At 41.0% G+C, this 14351-nt stretch overlaps 1 protein-coding gene across 1 annotated transcript in view; it reads left to right on the top strand.

Annotated features, from left to right (window-relative positions):
- LOC104999211 overlaps positions 1–14351 on the top strand; it is a 256096-nt gene that overhangs the window by 41919 nt on the left and 199826 nt on the right. Inside the window, exon 2 of the mRNA XM_010854715.1 lies at positions 2797–2837. Within this exon, the coding sequence (XP_010853017.1) occupies positions 2828–2837 (10 nt within the window). The 5' untranslated portion in view covers positions 2797–2827. The remainder of the gene's footprint in view (positions 1–2796; positions 2838–14351) is intronic.

Raw genomic sequence — 14351 nt, 5'->3', positions numbered from 1 at the left:
TTGGTCATAGCTTTTCTTCCAAGGACCAAGCGTCTTTTAATTTCATGGCTGCAGTCACCATCTGCAGTGATTTTGGAGCCCCCCAAAATAAAGTCTGTCACTGTTTCCACTGTTTCCCCATCTATTTCCCATGAGGTGATGGGACCAGATGATCTTAGTTTTCTGAGTGTTGAGTTTTAAGCCAACTTGTTCACTCTCCTCTTTCACTTTCATCAAGAGCCTCTTTAGTTCTTCTTTGCTTTATGCCTTAAGGGTGGTGTCATCTGCATATCTGAGGTTATTGATGTTTCTCCCGGCAATCTTGATTCTAGCTTGTGCTTCCTCCAGCCCAGCGTTTCTCATGATGTACTCTGCATATAAGTTAAATAAGCAGGGTAACAATATACAGCCTCGATGTACTCCTTTCCCTATTTGGAAGCAGTCTCTTGTTCCATGTCCAGTTCTAACTGTCGCTTCCTGACCTGTCAAACTCCATACAACAGGCAAATGTTCAAGAGGTAGAGTTTAGCCACTAATTAGAAGCAGAGAGGGTCCTGGTGTAGAGCTCAGGTGTAGTTCTTTGGATTCTGGATTGGGCACCCTAGTGAGTGAAAGCCCTTGTCTCTGGGTCAGGGAATACGGAATGATGAACACATTTGAAAGATTAGGGACTTCTGGACACCTCGAACGTGAGGTGCCTTTGAGACACCTCAAGAGAGGTCAAATGGGTTTTGTGGCTCTGGAGCTCTGGCAGGAATCTGGGTCAGAATGCTTGGCATGATGCCTGGCAGAGAATAACTGTCAATGCTTATTTGTTGGGTGAAATGACAGACAGCTGGAGAGGGAAAGAGAGAGAGAGGGAGGGAGTGAGCACAGAGAAGTGTTCATTATAAGGGTACTTGGACCATGGGAGTGGATACAGTTTCTCAAAGGACAGTGTGTCAAATGAAAAATGAAAAGAAGCCAGAGTAACTTAAGAGTCAGATAATGAAAGAGGAACTTGAAACGATGACAGAGGAGGAGAAGAACTTCAAGAGAATAATATCACAGAAGCCAAGGAAACTGAAGGATTTTAAGGATATTATTAATAATATTAAATACCATAAAAAAAGGCCCAGTAAAATAATAATGATGAGTAGCTTACAACTTATGTTGCTTTTACTATATGTCAGGCTGTGCTTTGAGCCCCTTCAACTTAAGGGGCTTCCCTTGTGGCTCAGACGGTAAAAATCTGCCTATAATGCAGGAGACCTGGGTTTGATCCTTGGGTCAGGAAGTTCTCCTGGAGAAGGAAATGGCAACCCACTCCAGTATTCTTGCCTGGAGAACTCCATAGACGTGCAGTCTGGTGGGCTACAGTCCATGGGGTGGCAAAGAGTCAGACATGACTGAGTGACTAACACTTTCACTTCAAGTTAAATCTGTGCTATAGGTATTTTTATTCACCATTCTTCATGGATAAGAAAATAGATGAAATAAGTTGCCTAAGGTAGGTGGCAAAGTCAAGATCGAGAACCCTGGACGTGACTACATCGTTGATGTTCTTAAACCACTGTGGTATTCTAACTTGCAAAAGCAGGGGCCAGAATATGCCAACTAGATGTGACAGGAAGTTGTTTTTGACTCGAGAAGTGTAGTCCAGTGAGACAGTGTAAACTAAGCCAGGATGCTGAGGCAGGGAGGAAGTCGGAAGTACATGGGCTTCCCTTCCTGGGAGCTTGGTGGAAAAGAAGAAAGAGTTTGCCAAAGGAAACATTTGTCAGAAGGACTTGTTTTTAGGATGGGGGAGATTTGGGGCTATTTGTGTGGTAAGATAAAGCATATTAGAAGAGAGATTGGGAGAAATATTGGAGAGAGATGGCAAAAGAAGAGATGGTAAAGTATGGGCTGTAAGCACCTCAGGAGATTTTCTGCTTAAACAGGAGCAGGGAGCACCTATTTTACAAAAGGAGAGGGTTAATAGCTGGGTAGAGATGCATGTAGGTCTTTGACACTTGAGTGAGTAGCATGCTTATCAAGTTCATGCATATTCCCCCTGCCTCTGTCTCTATGAACAGTTACCTCCCACCTTTTTTTTTTTTTTTTTAATAGCAATCCTTCCCTTAGTGGTATTTCCATCCCACTCTCCACTCATGTGAATTTTGTGGAATCCTGCTGTCATTGGATTTTGTTCTCTGCTGTATGTGACCAAGGCTAGGCCAAGACTTCCCTGGCAGTCGGGTGGTGGGGACTTTGCCTTCCAGTGCAGGGGTTCAGGTTCAATCCCTGTTCTGGGAGCAAAGTCCCACATGCCTCACGGCGAAAAACAAACAAGCAAACACAACCATAAAACAGAAGCGATATTGGAACAAATTCAACAAAAACTTTAAAAACAGTCCACATCAAAAAAAAAAAATATTTAAAAACAAAAGCAAATAGACTGCCAGATATTTCTCTAGCAGAGATGGGTTTATTTAGGATCAGCAGACTTGCCATCTGAGGGTCTATAGCCATGATGAGCCAACCTGCATGTCCCCTGCACAGCAGGGGAAGGAGAACTGTCTTTTAGAGGGAATTGGAGCAGGGGAGAGCTCTAGTGAACAAAGAGGAGGTTGTGGCTCTTCGTGTCCTTGCCAGGAAAGAAGAGGAGTCGTCTTCTTCTGTTAGGCTCTGCTATGCTCACAGGGCATGAGATCTCCCCTTCTGGTCTCCCAAATCTATTTCATTGAGGTTTCTGTTTATTAATTTTTCACAACTCATAGGGACAAGAGATGTTTGGAGTTGTGTCATTTCATGGTAATGATGTTTTGAGCTGACTGGATTCTTTTCCTTTCACAGATGCTTCCTGCTCAAGTCTTCCTCCAGTTACATGAGCTTCAGTAAGTCCTCTTTTTATTGTATTAAAATTATTTTACTTGAGGTAATTGCTTTACAATGTGGTGTTGATTTCTGCTGTACAACAATGTGACTCAGCTAAAAGTATACATATATACTCTCCTTCTTGAGCCTCCCTCATAACCTCCTCTTTTTCTCTCTAACAATGTCTCTTTTGCTTAAATCTCTTGTTACATATCAGTTCAGTCGCTCAGTCATGTCCGACTCTTTGCGACCCCATGGACTGCAGCATGTCAGGCTTCCCTGGCCATCACCAGTACCCAGAGCTTACTCAAACTCATGTCCATCGCATCAGTGATGACATCTAACCATCTCATCCTCTGTCGTCCCCTTCTCCTCCCACCTTCAGTCTTTCACAGCATCAGGATCTTTTCCAGGGAGTCAGTTCTTCACATCTGGTGGCCAAAGTATTGGAGTTTCAACATCAGTCCTTCCAATGAATATTCAGGACTGATTCCTTTAGGATGGACTGGTTGGATCTCCTTGTTGTCCAAGGGACTCTCAAGAGTCTTCTCCAACACCACAGTTCAAAAGCATCAATTCTTTGGTGCTCAGCTTTCTTTATATTCCAAATCTCACATCCATACATGACTACTGGAAAAACCGTAGCTGTGACCAGATGGACCTTTGTTGCAAACTAATGTCTCTGCTTTTTAATATGCTGTCTAGGTTGATCATAGCTTTTCTTCCAAGGAGCCAGTGTCTTTTAATTTCATGGCTGCAGATACCATCTGCAGTGATTTTAGAGCCCCCCAAAATAAAGTCTGTCTGCACTGTTTCCTCCATCTATTTGACATGAAGTGATGGGACCAGATGCCATGGTCTTAGTTTGCTGAATGTTGAGTTTTAAGCCAACTTTTTCACTCTCTGCTTTCACTTTCATCAAGAGGCTCTTTAGGTCTCGCTTTCTGCCTTAAGGGTGGCATCATCTGCATATCTGAGGTTATTGATATTTCTCCCAGCAATCTTGATTCCAGCTTGTGCTTCATCCAGCCCAGCGTTTCTCATGATGTACTCTGCATTTAAGTTAAATAAGCAGGGTGATAATATACAGCCTTGAAGTACTCCTTTCCCTATTTGGAACTTGTCTGTTGTTCCATGTTCAGTGCTAACTTTTGCTTCTTGACCTGAGTACATATTTCTCAGGAGACAGGTCAGGTGGTCTGGTATTCCCATCTCTTTGTTAATTTTCCAGTTTGTTGTGATCCACACAGTCAAAGGCTTTGGCATAGTCAATAAAGCAGAAGTAGATGCCTTTCTGGAACTCTCTTGCTATTTTGATGATCCAGTGGATGTTGCCAATTTGTTCTCTGGTTCCTCTGCCTTTTCTAAATTCAGCTTGGACATCTGGAAGTTCTCAGTTCAGGTACTGTTGAAGCCTGGCTTGGAGAATTTTGAGTATTACTTTGCTAGTGTGTGAGATGAGTGCAGTTGTGTGGTAGTTTGAATATTCTTTGGCATTGCCTTTCTTTGGGATTGGAATGAAAACTCACCTTTTCCAGTTCTGTGGCCATTGCTGAGTTTTCCAAATTTGCTGGCATATTGAGGGCAGCATCATCTTTTAGGATTTGAAATAGCTCAATGGGAATTGTATCACCTCCACTAGCTTTGTTTGTAGTGATGCTTCCTAAGGCCCACTTGACTTCACATTCCAGGATGTTTGGCTCTAGGTGAGTGATCACACCACTGTGGTTATCTGCGTCATGAAGATCTTTTTTGTATAGTTCTTCTCTGTATTCTTACCACCTCTCCTTAATATCTCTGTTTCTGTTAGGTCCATACCATTTCTGTGCTTTATTGTGCCCATCTTTGCATGAAATGTTTCCTTGGTATCTCTAATTTTCTTGACAAGATCTCTAGTCTTTCCCATTCTATTGTTTTCCTCTATTTTTTTGCATTATTCACTGAGGAAGGCTTTCTTATCTCTCCTTGCTATTCTTTGGAACTCTGCATTCAAATGGGTATATCTTTTCTTTTCTCCTTTACCTTTATCTTGTCTTCTTTTCTCAGCTATTTGTAAGACCTCCTCAGACAACCAGTTTGCCTTTTTGCCTTTCTCCTTCTTGGGGCTGGTCTTTATCCCTGCCTCCCGTACAATGTCACGAACCTCCATCCATAGTTCTTCAGGCAATCTGTCTATCAGGTCTAATCCCTTGAATCTATTTGTTACGTCTACTGTATAATCAAAAGGGGTTTGATTTAGGTCATATCTGAATGGTCTAGTGGTTTTCCCTACTTTGTTCAATTTAAGTCTGAATTTGGCAATACACAGTTCATGATCTGAACCATAGTTGGCTCCCAGTCTTGTTTTTGTTGACTGTATAGAGCTTCTCCATCTTTGGCTGCAAAGAATATACTCAATCTGATTTTGGTATTGACCATCTGGTCTTGTCCACGTGTAGAGTCTTCTCTTGTGTTGTTGGAAGAAGGTGTTTGCTATGACCAGTGTGTTCTCTTGGCAAAACTCTTGTTAGTCTTTCCCCTGCTTCGTTTTGTACTCCAAAGCCAAATTTGTCTGTTGCTCCAAGTATCTCTTGACTTCCTACTTTTGCATTCCAGTCCCCTATAATGAAAAGGACATCTTTTTCGGGTGTTAGTTCTTGTAGGTCTTCATAGAACTGTTCAACTTCAGCTTCTTCAGCATCAGTGGTTGGGAAATAGAGTGTGGTATTGAATGGTTTGCCTTGGAAATGAACAGGGATCATTTTGTCATTTTTGAGATTGCATCCACATACTGCATTTCAGCCTCTTTTGTTTACTATGTTGGCTACTCCATTTCTTCTAAGGGATTCAAGCTGCCAGTAGTAGATATAATGATCATCTGAGTTAAATTCACCAATTCCAGTCCATTTTAGTTCAGTTCAGTTCAGTTCAGTCACTCAGTCATGTCCAACTCTTTGTGACCCCATGAATTGCAGCACACCAGGCCTCCCTATCCATCACCAACTCCCGAAATTCACTCAAATTCACATCCATCGAGTCGGCAATGCCATCCAGCCATCTCATCCTCTGTCTTCCCCTTCTCCTCCTGCCCCCAGTCCCTCCCAGCATCAGGATTTTTTTCCATTGAGTCAACTCTTCACATGAGGTGGCCAAAGTACTGGAGTTTCAGCTTTAGCATCATTCCTTCCAAAGAACACCCAGAACTGATCTCCTTTAGAATGGACTGCTTGGATCTCCTCGCAGTCCAAGGGACTGTCAAGAGTCTTCTCCAACACCACAGTTCAAAACCATCAATTCTTCGGCACTCAGCTTTCTTCACAGTCCAACTCTCACATCCATACCTGATCACTGAAAAAACCAGAGCCTTGACTAGACGGACCTTTGTTGGCAAAGTAATGTCTCTACTTTTGAATATGCTATCTAGGTTGGTCATAACTTTCCTTCCAAGGAGTAAGTGTCTTTTAATTTCATGGCTGCAGTCACCATCTGCAGTGATTTTGGAGCCCCAAAAAATAAAGTCTGACACTATTTCCACTGTTTCCCCTTCTATTTCCCATTAAGTGATGGGACCAGATGCCATGATCTTACTAAAATGTCAATGTTCAGTCTTGCCATCTCCTATTTGACCACTTCCAATTTGCCTTAACTCATGGACCTAACATTCCAGGTTCCTATGCAATATTGCTCTTTACAGCATCAGACCTTGCTTCCATCACCAGTCACATCCACAACTGGGTGTTGTTTTTGCTTTGGCTCCATCTCTTCATGTACTCTACTTAGTAAAACCTCTTGAAAGAACTTGAAGAGTGTGACATAGAATAAAGACATCAGGGATATGGGATTAGCAATAATGGGAAAACCAAAGTGCCTTGCACACAGATTCTTTATCCGCTGAGCCATATGGGAAGTTCTAGGATCCAACTAGAGACAGATGAAACTGAGAGATATCAAGGCATTACTGAAGCAGGAAACCATTCCCTTCATTTAAAATTGCCTTTTATTTTTGTCCCCATCACTCCAATCTACTATAGAACATGGAAAATAGGAACTATGATAAAACTTATGAAAATAGTTACCCTATTTGTAGTCATTACTCTTTAGTTAGGTGACCTAACTAAGAATAGTTTTTGAGTCAAGTTTCATTGGTTTTGTCAAAAAAATAAGCACCTTGTAAGAGTGTTTAAGTTAAAGATTTTCAAAAGGCAAAATTAATGTTTGACTTACTTGAAGCTGTTCAAATGTTGATGAAGTCTTAACCCTCAGCCAAATTCTTCATCGTAGATTGTTCACACTGTTAAAGGACATTTTCCGCAATTAAATCTGTGGGCAGTAATGTACTGTAGGCATATTCTATAATTTCACACTTAAATGACTAGTTTATCAAAAATAGAATCTAACTCCAGGGTATATGGTATTCACACAGATCATCAGTATACAACTATTGTTTGTTGTCTGCCATCCCCATAAATAAATGTTCATGATTTCGTAGAGTTTTACAGCTTATATATTTCTTTACTCTTGATAACTTTTCACAAATTGTGAATTTGTAATACATTTTATTTTTGACAATAAATAAGAGAACAATAATAAAGTAAAATAGGCCAGTAGAATAAATATCAAAGTAAAAATGTGCTACTAGATGATTTAGTGAATAACTTTTCCAGTTTCACTTTGAACATGATCACCTTTCAGTGAAAGAAAGTTAAGCTAGACACTTAGAAAAATTCTTTGACTTCTAGAATTGTGCTTTTGATATTCAATAAAAATTGAATGTCTCTGATGCTATGTGGGAGCTACATATATAACCTCTTTGTACTGGGAGTGTGCTTTTTTTTCTTTTTTTAATTGTTTTTTGGGGGATGTGGATCATTTTTAAAGTCTTTATTGAATGTGTATTGCTTCTGTTGTTTATGTTCTGGTAAGGTTGCGAGGCATGTAGGATCTTAATTAGGTCCCTGAACGGGTACTCCCTGTATTAGAAGGCCAAGTCTTAACCACTGGACCACCAGGGAAGTCCCTGGCAGTATGCTCTTGAGTGAATTATTTAACGTGGTTTTCTTACCTCTAAAATGGGATACTTATACTTCATAGTATTATCATAGGTATAATCCAAGTGACCCCAAATAAAGTCACTGTAAAGTCACTTAAGGTTTTATTATGCGAGGTCCAGGTTATGATCATTGTCCAATATTCTAAGAGAGTCCTAGGAATATTTAAATAGCTTAAAACACTTTTCCTGGAAGCCTGCAGCGATGCTTATTTAATGTAAATGTCATTTTAAAATTAAGTTTTTATTTATTGCATGCAGTTGCACAGATGCCACTGTAAGTGTAAAAGAAAAGCAGTTATTCTCTCCTCTGCCTGCCCTACCCCCAATTTCCTCTCCGCACTGCCTTCAACTCTTCTTTAGCTTTTTTCTCCTGTTATTTCTTCAGTGTGACTATATACTACTCTTCCTTGATTTTTAATTTATATTTACTTAAAACACCTTAAAAGAAAAAGTAAAAGTTAGACAATGGTGAGATAATGATTTGAAAATTTTGAACTTTCTTTTGATTGACTTCCTTCAGTGGAGGTTGAGGCTGTAACTCTCAGATGTCCCCTTCTGCTACCCACTGTAGACACAGCCACACATTCTCTCTCTCTCTCCTCCCCGTATCGTAATTTTTGTGTAAATGAACACACAATGTGTAAATAAATGAATTTTTGTGTAATTGTATACATAGTTATAAACTTACAAATATTGTACATAGCTAACCCATGTTTATGTTTCTTGTCCAATTTTTGTCTTTCATGAAATGAATAATTGCTTTATTTAAAATATCGTGCTTCGTTTTCTGTGCTCCTTTATAAATTTCGCCCCTGGGTTCCCACAGAAGTTTGAAATGCTTTCAGCACAGTCAGATGCAGTGGTAATTTGGAGGTTTCTGTTTTCCCTGTTGACAGCCCTCTCCGAGTCCTTGTTGACCCGTTGCAGTTGGCCTCTCTGTAGACCTGCTGGGGCCCCCTCACCATCATGCTGGGCGTCCTCTCTGCCTCTGCCTTCATCTGCGTCCAGCCTTCCATGTCTTCCTCCTTCTTGGCTTACTACCCTCTTTGTTTTAGTGGAGCACATTCTCCAGTGACTACCTAAGAAATGGTTATTTGAAGTAAAATGGAGACCTTGCATGTTATAAAATATCTTTTCTATCCTTACATAGTACATAGTTTAGTCACTCAGTCGTGTCCGACTCTAGCGACCCCACGGACGGTAGCCTACCGGACTCCTCCGTCCATGGGATTTTCCAGGCAAGAGTACTGGAGTGGGTGGCCATTTCCTTCTCCAGGGGTTCTTCCTGACCCAGGGATCAAACCGGGGTCTCGCCTACTATAGGCAGACGCTTTACCATCTGAGCCACCCCGGAAATCCTTAGACTCACTTAAAAGAGAGATTGGAGGTAGCATTATGGGAAGAAAATAATTTTCCCTCAGGATTTTGAAGGAATGCCTCTTTTGTCTTTTTTCTTCCAATATATACCACCTGCTGCTGCTGCTGCTGCTGCTAAGTCGCTTCAGTCGTGTCTGACTCTGTGCAACCCCATAGATGGCAGCCCACCAGGCTCCCCTGCCCCTGGGATTCTCCAGGCAAGAACACCGGAGCGGGTTGCCATTTCCTTCTCCAACGCATGAAAGTGAAAAGTGAAAGTGAAGTCGCTCAGTCGTGTCTGACTCTTAGCGACCCCATGGACTGCAGCCTGCCAGGCTCCTCCGACCATGGGATCCTCCAGGCCAAGAGTACTGGACTCTACCCCCTACAATTTGTGAATATGAGTATGCTGAATGAATGATGAATTTAGATTTAGTCCCGTGCCTTTAATTAAGGAGCTCTGAGTTTAGAGAGTGGGTAGAATTTAGAAAGCAGGTTAATATAGTTTACCCTATGTCAGTCAATAGTATAATATACTATCTAATTTAAATTTTATAATATTTAACTTTATAATAAAGGAAGTGAAGTTCAGAGAAGTTGGGCAGTTTGTCCAAGAATCCTCAGAAGTTTAAGCACAAGTACAGCTGGAGTATGTCTTTTGCCCATCCTGTAAGGTTTCCTTCCAGCTCTACCAATCACATTTTATCTCATTCAGCTGTTTGGTTATACTAGTGTCTTGGGACATGGATCCTGGCTTCATATCTGCCTCTTTCTAGCTGAACTATGAGTTGATATGTGTAAAATGCTTAGACAGGGGTAGGAGATGCTGTATAATATTAACTGAAGTCTTTAGTCTTTAAAATTGATTTGCATCCTGCTCTTCCCCTCCCATTCTGTTTGTCCAATTAACTTCTCATTCTTTTTTTTATTTTTTTTTTAAATTTTATTTTTAAACTTTACAATATTGTATTGGTTTTGCCAAATATCGAAATGAATCCGCCACAGGTATACATGTGTTCCCCATCCTGAACCCTCCTCCCTCCTCCCTCCCCATACCATCCCTCTGGGTCGTCCCAGTGCACCAGCCCCAAGCATCCAGTATTTGCCATTTCACTTCCCTACTAAAACCATTCCAAGTAGAACAGCCTCACTCTCTCCAAAAGTGGACTAATTTCCACCTACCTCTCATGTTGTAAGGCTTCCCCTGTGACTCAGGGTAAAGAATTTGCCTGCCACTTCAGGAGACTCGGTTCAATCCTTGGGTCAGGAGGATCCCCTGGAGGAGGAAATGGCAACCCACTCCAGTGTTCTTGCCTGGAGAATCCCATGGACAGAGGAGCCTGGCGGGGTATAGTCCATGGGGTCACAAAGAGTCAGACATGACTGAGCATGCAGCACGCATGCATACATTGTAAATATGAGACTTAGTGATTTTCCTTCATATGAAAGTTAGTAATTATATGTTTTTGTATTTGTTTCAAATCTTTTTCTCCTACTGCAGTCTAAGCCCCATGTCTGTTTTGCTTACTATTATACCTGCAGAACCTAACAAATACTCAGAACACATGTATTATATAAATATTTGTTGAAGCACTGGTTGCATAAATGAATACTGAGTTCAGGCAAATCTGTATTTTTTCCCTTACTGCAAAAATATTTTTTAATAGAAAGTTAATAAATAACAAACAATAGTAATTGCTATAATCTTTTCCATGTTTACTGTGTATGTAAGTATAGGGAGAAACTATTCTGCCTGTCTGCCTTGGTGAGGGTGCAGTTTGCAGGTCAGTTTAGTGGGTTGTGTGACCAGCTTTAAAAAATGTCATGGACTAGAAGAGAAGATATCAGAGTGTATAACACATGTGTGCGTGTGTGCTCAGTCACTTTAGTCATGTCCTACTCCTTACAACCCCATGGACTGTGGCCCGCCAGGCTCCTCTGTCCATGGAATTCTCCAACAAGAATACTGGAGTGGGTTGCCATTTCCTCCTCCAGGGGATTTTCCTGACCCAGGGATCAAACCCGCATCTCCTGCATTGCAGGCAGGTTCTTTACCACTGAGCCACCCGGGAAACCTGGGCTTCCCTTGTAGTTTGGTTTGATTCCTGGGTCAGGAAGATTTCCTGGAGAAGGAAATGGCAACCTACTCCAGTATTCTTGCCTGGAGAATCCCATGGACAGAGGAACCTGGCAGGCAGGGAGTCTCAAGAGTTCAACACGACTTAGTGACTAAATCACCACCACCACCAGGGAAGCCCATATAATACACAATAAGGGGTAATTATTGTCCTATGAAATTGTATATATCTGTATATCTACACACACACATATATAATTACATGAAGCAGACTGCATTACAATAAAACTATTTTTTATTGTGAGTATGGTCAAAAAGTCTTGCCAAGTCAGTTGCTTTAGAGATTGGCAAACTTTTCCTGTAAAGGGCTAGCTAGTAGATGTTTTCAATTTTGCGATCCCTATGGTCTTTGTTACAACGACTCAACTCTGTCACCGTAGCATGAGAGCAGACAGAGCCCATAAGTAAAGAACAGGACATAGCTGTTTCCAACACAGCTTTACAAAAACACAAGTCTGGATGGGTTTGACCCAAAGGCTATAGCTTGCAGACCTCTGCCCTAGAGGGACGGGTTGGCAGGGAAGATTCTGTCCCTCCCTCCACATTGTTAGTTGAAGGAGATGATTTGATTGATTTGGGATAATCTGATGATTCTGACTAATCTGATGGTTATTCCTTAGTGAATGAGAGAATAGGGCAGTAGGTTGCAGCCTGAGCTAAGATATCTCAAGCTCTTATTCTCTCTCTCTTATAAAAGATTTTTTTATTTATCTTTTTTTTTTTTTTTTTTTGTGCCAGGTGTTAGTTGAGGTATGCAGGCTCTAGTTCCCTGACCAGGGATCAGATCCCTGACCTGAGCCCTGTGCATTGGAAGCTTGGAGCCTTAGCCACTGGACCACCAGCGAAGTCCCAAACTCTTATCCTGTTTACTTTCCTTGTATTCCTATGTGATAGGATTGAAAGAGATTGGGCAGTGCTTTCCTCTGTGTGAAAAAGAGCTTGCCACTCTCTTTGCAAGGCCCTTGCCTGCGCCTCACGTGTTATGTGCTGCATAATAGTGTATGTGACCTGAGCCCCCTTCGAGTTGTGTTGCTTGGCAGCTCTGACTGCCTGACAAGTGGCTTTACAGTCTACTCTATGATTCTGCCTCTCTCCCTGAGAGGGTCTTACAGACCAGAGTTACAGTGTTACCAGGATGCCCACTTTAGGTCTGAAATCCAATCCACATTCTTAAATGCTGCTGTTAATAGAAAGACCTGGATTTTAAAGTGATTGGTGTTTATCTAGATTGAATCAAATGACTCTATGGTTACCAGTTTTATGTAAGAGTGCTTTATAGTTTAGAACACACAGAGGTGAGTTTAAGTTCTCTGAATGCTCAATATTAAGAATTGGATATTCAATCTATATTTCATAATAAAAGGAAATTGGATTTCCCTCTATATCCGGAATAGTATATATCTCACAGATTTTGCTTACTTCAACCAACCTAAGAAATATGACACCCAAAGGTGATTCTGATCTGGAGTGTGTGGACTTGTGGAGGGATGGGATACATGGAAAATAACTGCCTCAGAAGAGTGTGGCCGATATTATAGATGGGACTGTATCAAATTTGTTTATAACCCCCCCCCTTTCTTTTCTTCTACTGCAATAGCTGAAAACCTTAAAGATTCATGTTCCTTAGACTTTGTTGACGCTAGGATGAGCCATGTGATGGAGATGTGATAAACCGAAGTCTCCTTCCTCCTTTCTTCTGGATGAGCTGATTCCTAGCAGGTGCCTGGGGGTTAGTGCCGCCTTGCACACTTGCACCCCCTGCCAAAGCTGTGAGCACAGGAGCTGGAAGGAGTCTCTTGGCTTGGTAACATCATCGAGCCTTTGAACTGCCAACCCTCAGACTTCCTGTTGCATGATGTTAATAAACCCCCATGGCTTAAACAACTGTTAGTCAAATTTTTGGTTATTTAGAGGTAAACACAGTCCTAACTGATACCAAAAGTAGATTAGCTTGTTGATGGAAATTGTTACTATAAAATGTTAGGGACACATTACCCTAGGTTATGAAAGGGGAGAAGGGCACTGGTTTGAAATTTAATAGTTTGAATGAAAAGATGTAAGTTGCTTATGTTGCTAAACCTTTACTTTTTTAAATTCAAGAAGTCATCTTGGGGCTGTTAGAACTATATAACTGTAGCATTTTCCAAACTAGAGAAAATTTAAGATCTCTTCATTCACAGTGCCCATCAAATGCCTAATATATTAGTTATATGCAATACATGCACGCTAAATGAATAATTGAAAATGCCATTGAAGGAATAAATGAATGTGAAAGATACTTCCTCTAGAAGGTACCCTAGGTGACTTCACTAAGGATATTGGAAAACACCATGCAGGAAAGGTGAAGTTTTCATCTTTATTTCCATTGATGTCAATAACTTTGAAAGGCAGATATAGAACCTAACATCAAATAATTTTAATGTTTCAAAAAGTATGTTCATGCCTAATATGAGAGTGAGAAGGACAGTTTATTTAGTCTGGGAGTGTATGAACAAAATAAACAAATGGAAACATGACCTTTAGATTTTATTATGAAAGCTGAAATTAATTTCTAAGATGTCTGTACATGTGCCAGATTATTTTCTGTAACTGAAAGAGAAACACAATGTAACAGAATATTAGGAAGTACAGTGAAATTTTAGAATATAAATGATGAGTAATGAATAGTTTTGACTCTCTATTTTACAAGTTAGAGAAGAGTCAGAGCTGTATCCTTTATTCAGTTCAGTTCAGTTCAGTCGCTCAGTTGTGTCCTACTCTTTGTGACCCCATGGACTGCAGCATGCCAGGCCTCTCTGTCTATCACCAACTCCTGGAGTTTACTCAAACCCATGTCCATTGAATCGGTGATGCCATCCAACCATCTCATCCTCTGTCGTCCCCTTCTCCTCCCGCCTTCAATCCTTCCCAGCATCAGGGTCTTTTCAAATGAGTCAGCTCTTTAAATCAGGTGGCCAAAGTATTGGAGTTTCAGCTTCAACATCAGTCCTTCCAATGAATATTCAGGACTGA

This window comes from Bison bison, unplaced genomic scaffold (assembly GCF_000754665.1).
Source record: "Bison bison bison isolate TAMUID 2011002044 unplaced genomic scaffold, Bison_UMD1.0 scf7180017864348, whole genome shotgun sequence".
In the NCBI taxonomy this organism is placed as follows: Eukaryota; Metazoa; Chordata; class Mammalia; order Artiodactyla; family Bovidae; genus Bison; species Bison bison.
This window is presented reverse-complemented; position numbering and strand designations above follow the sequence as displayed.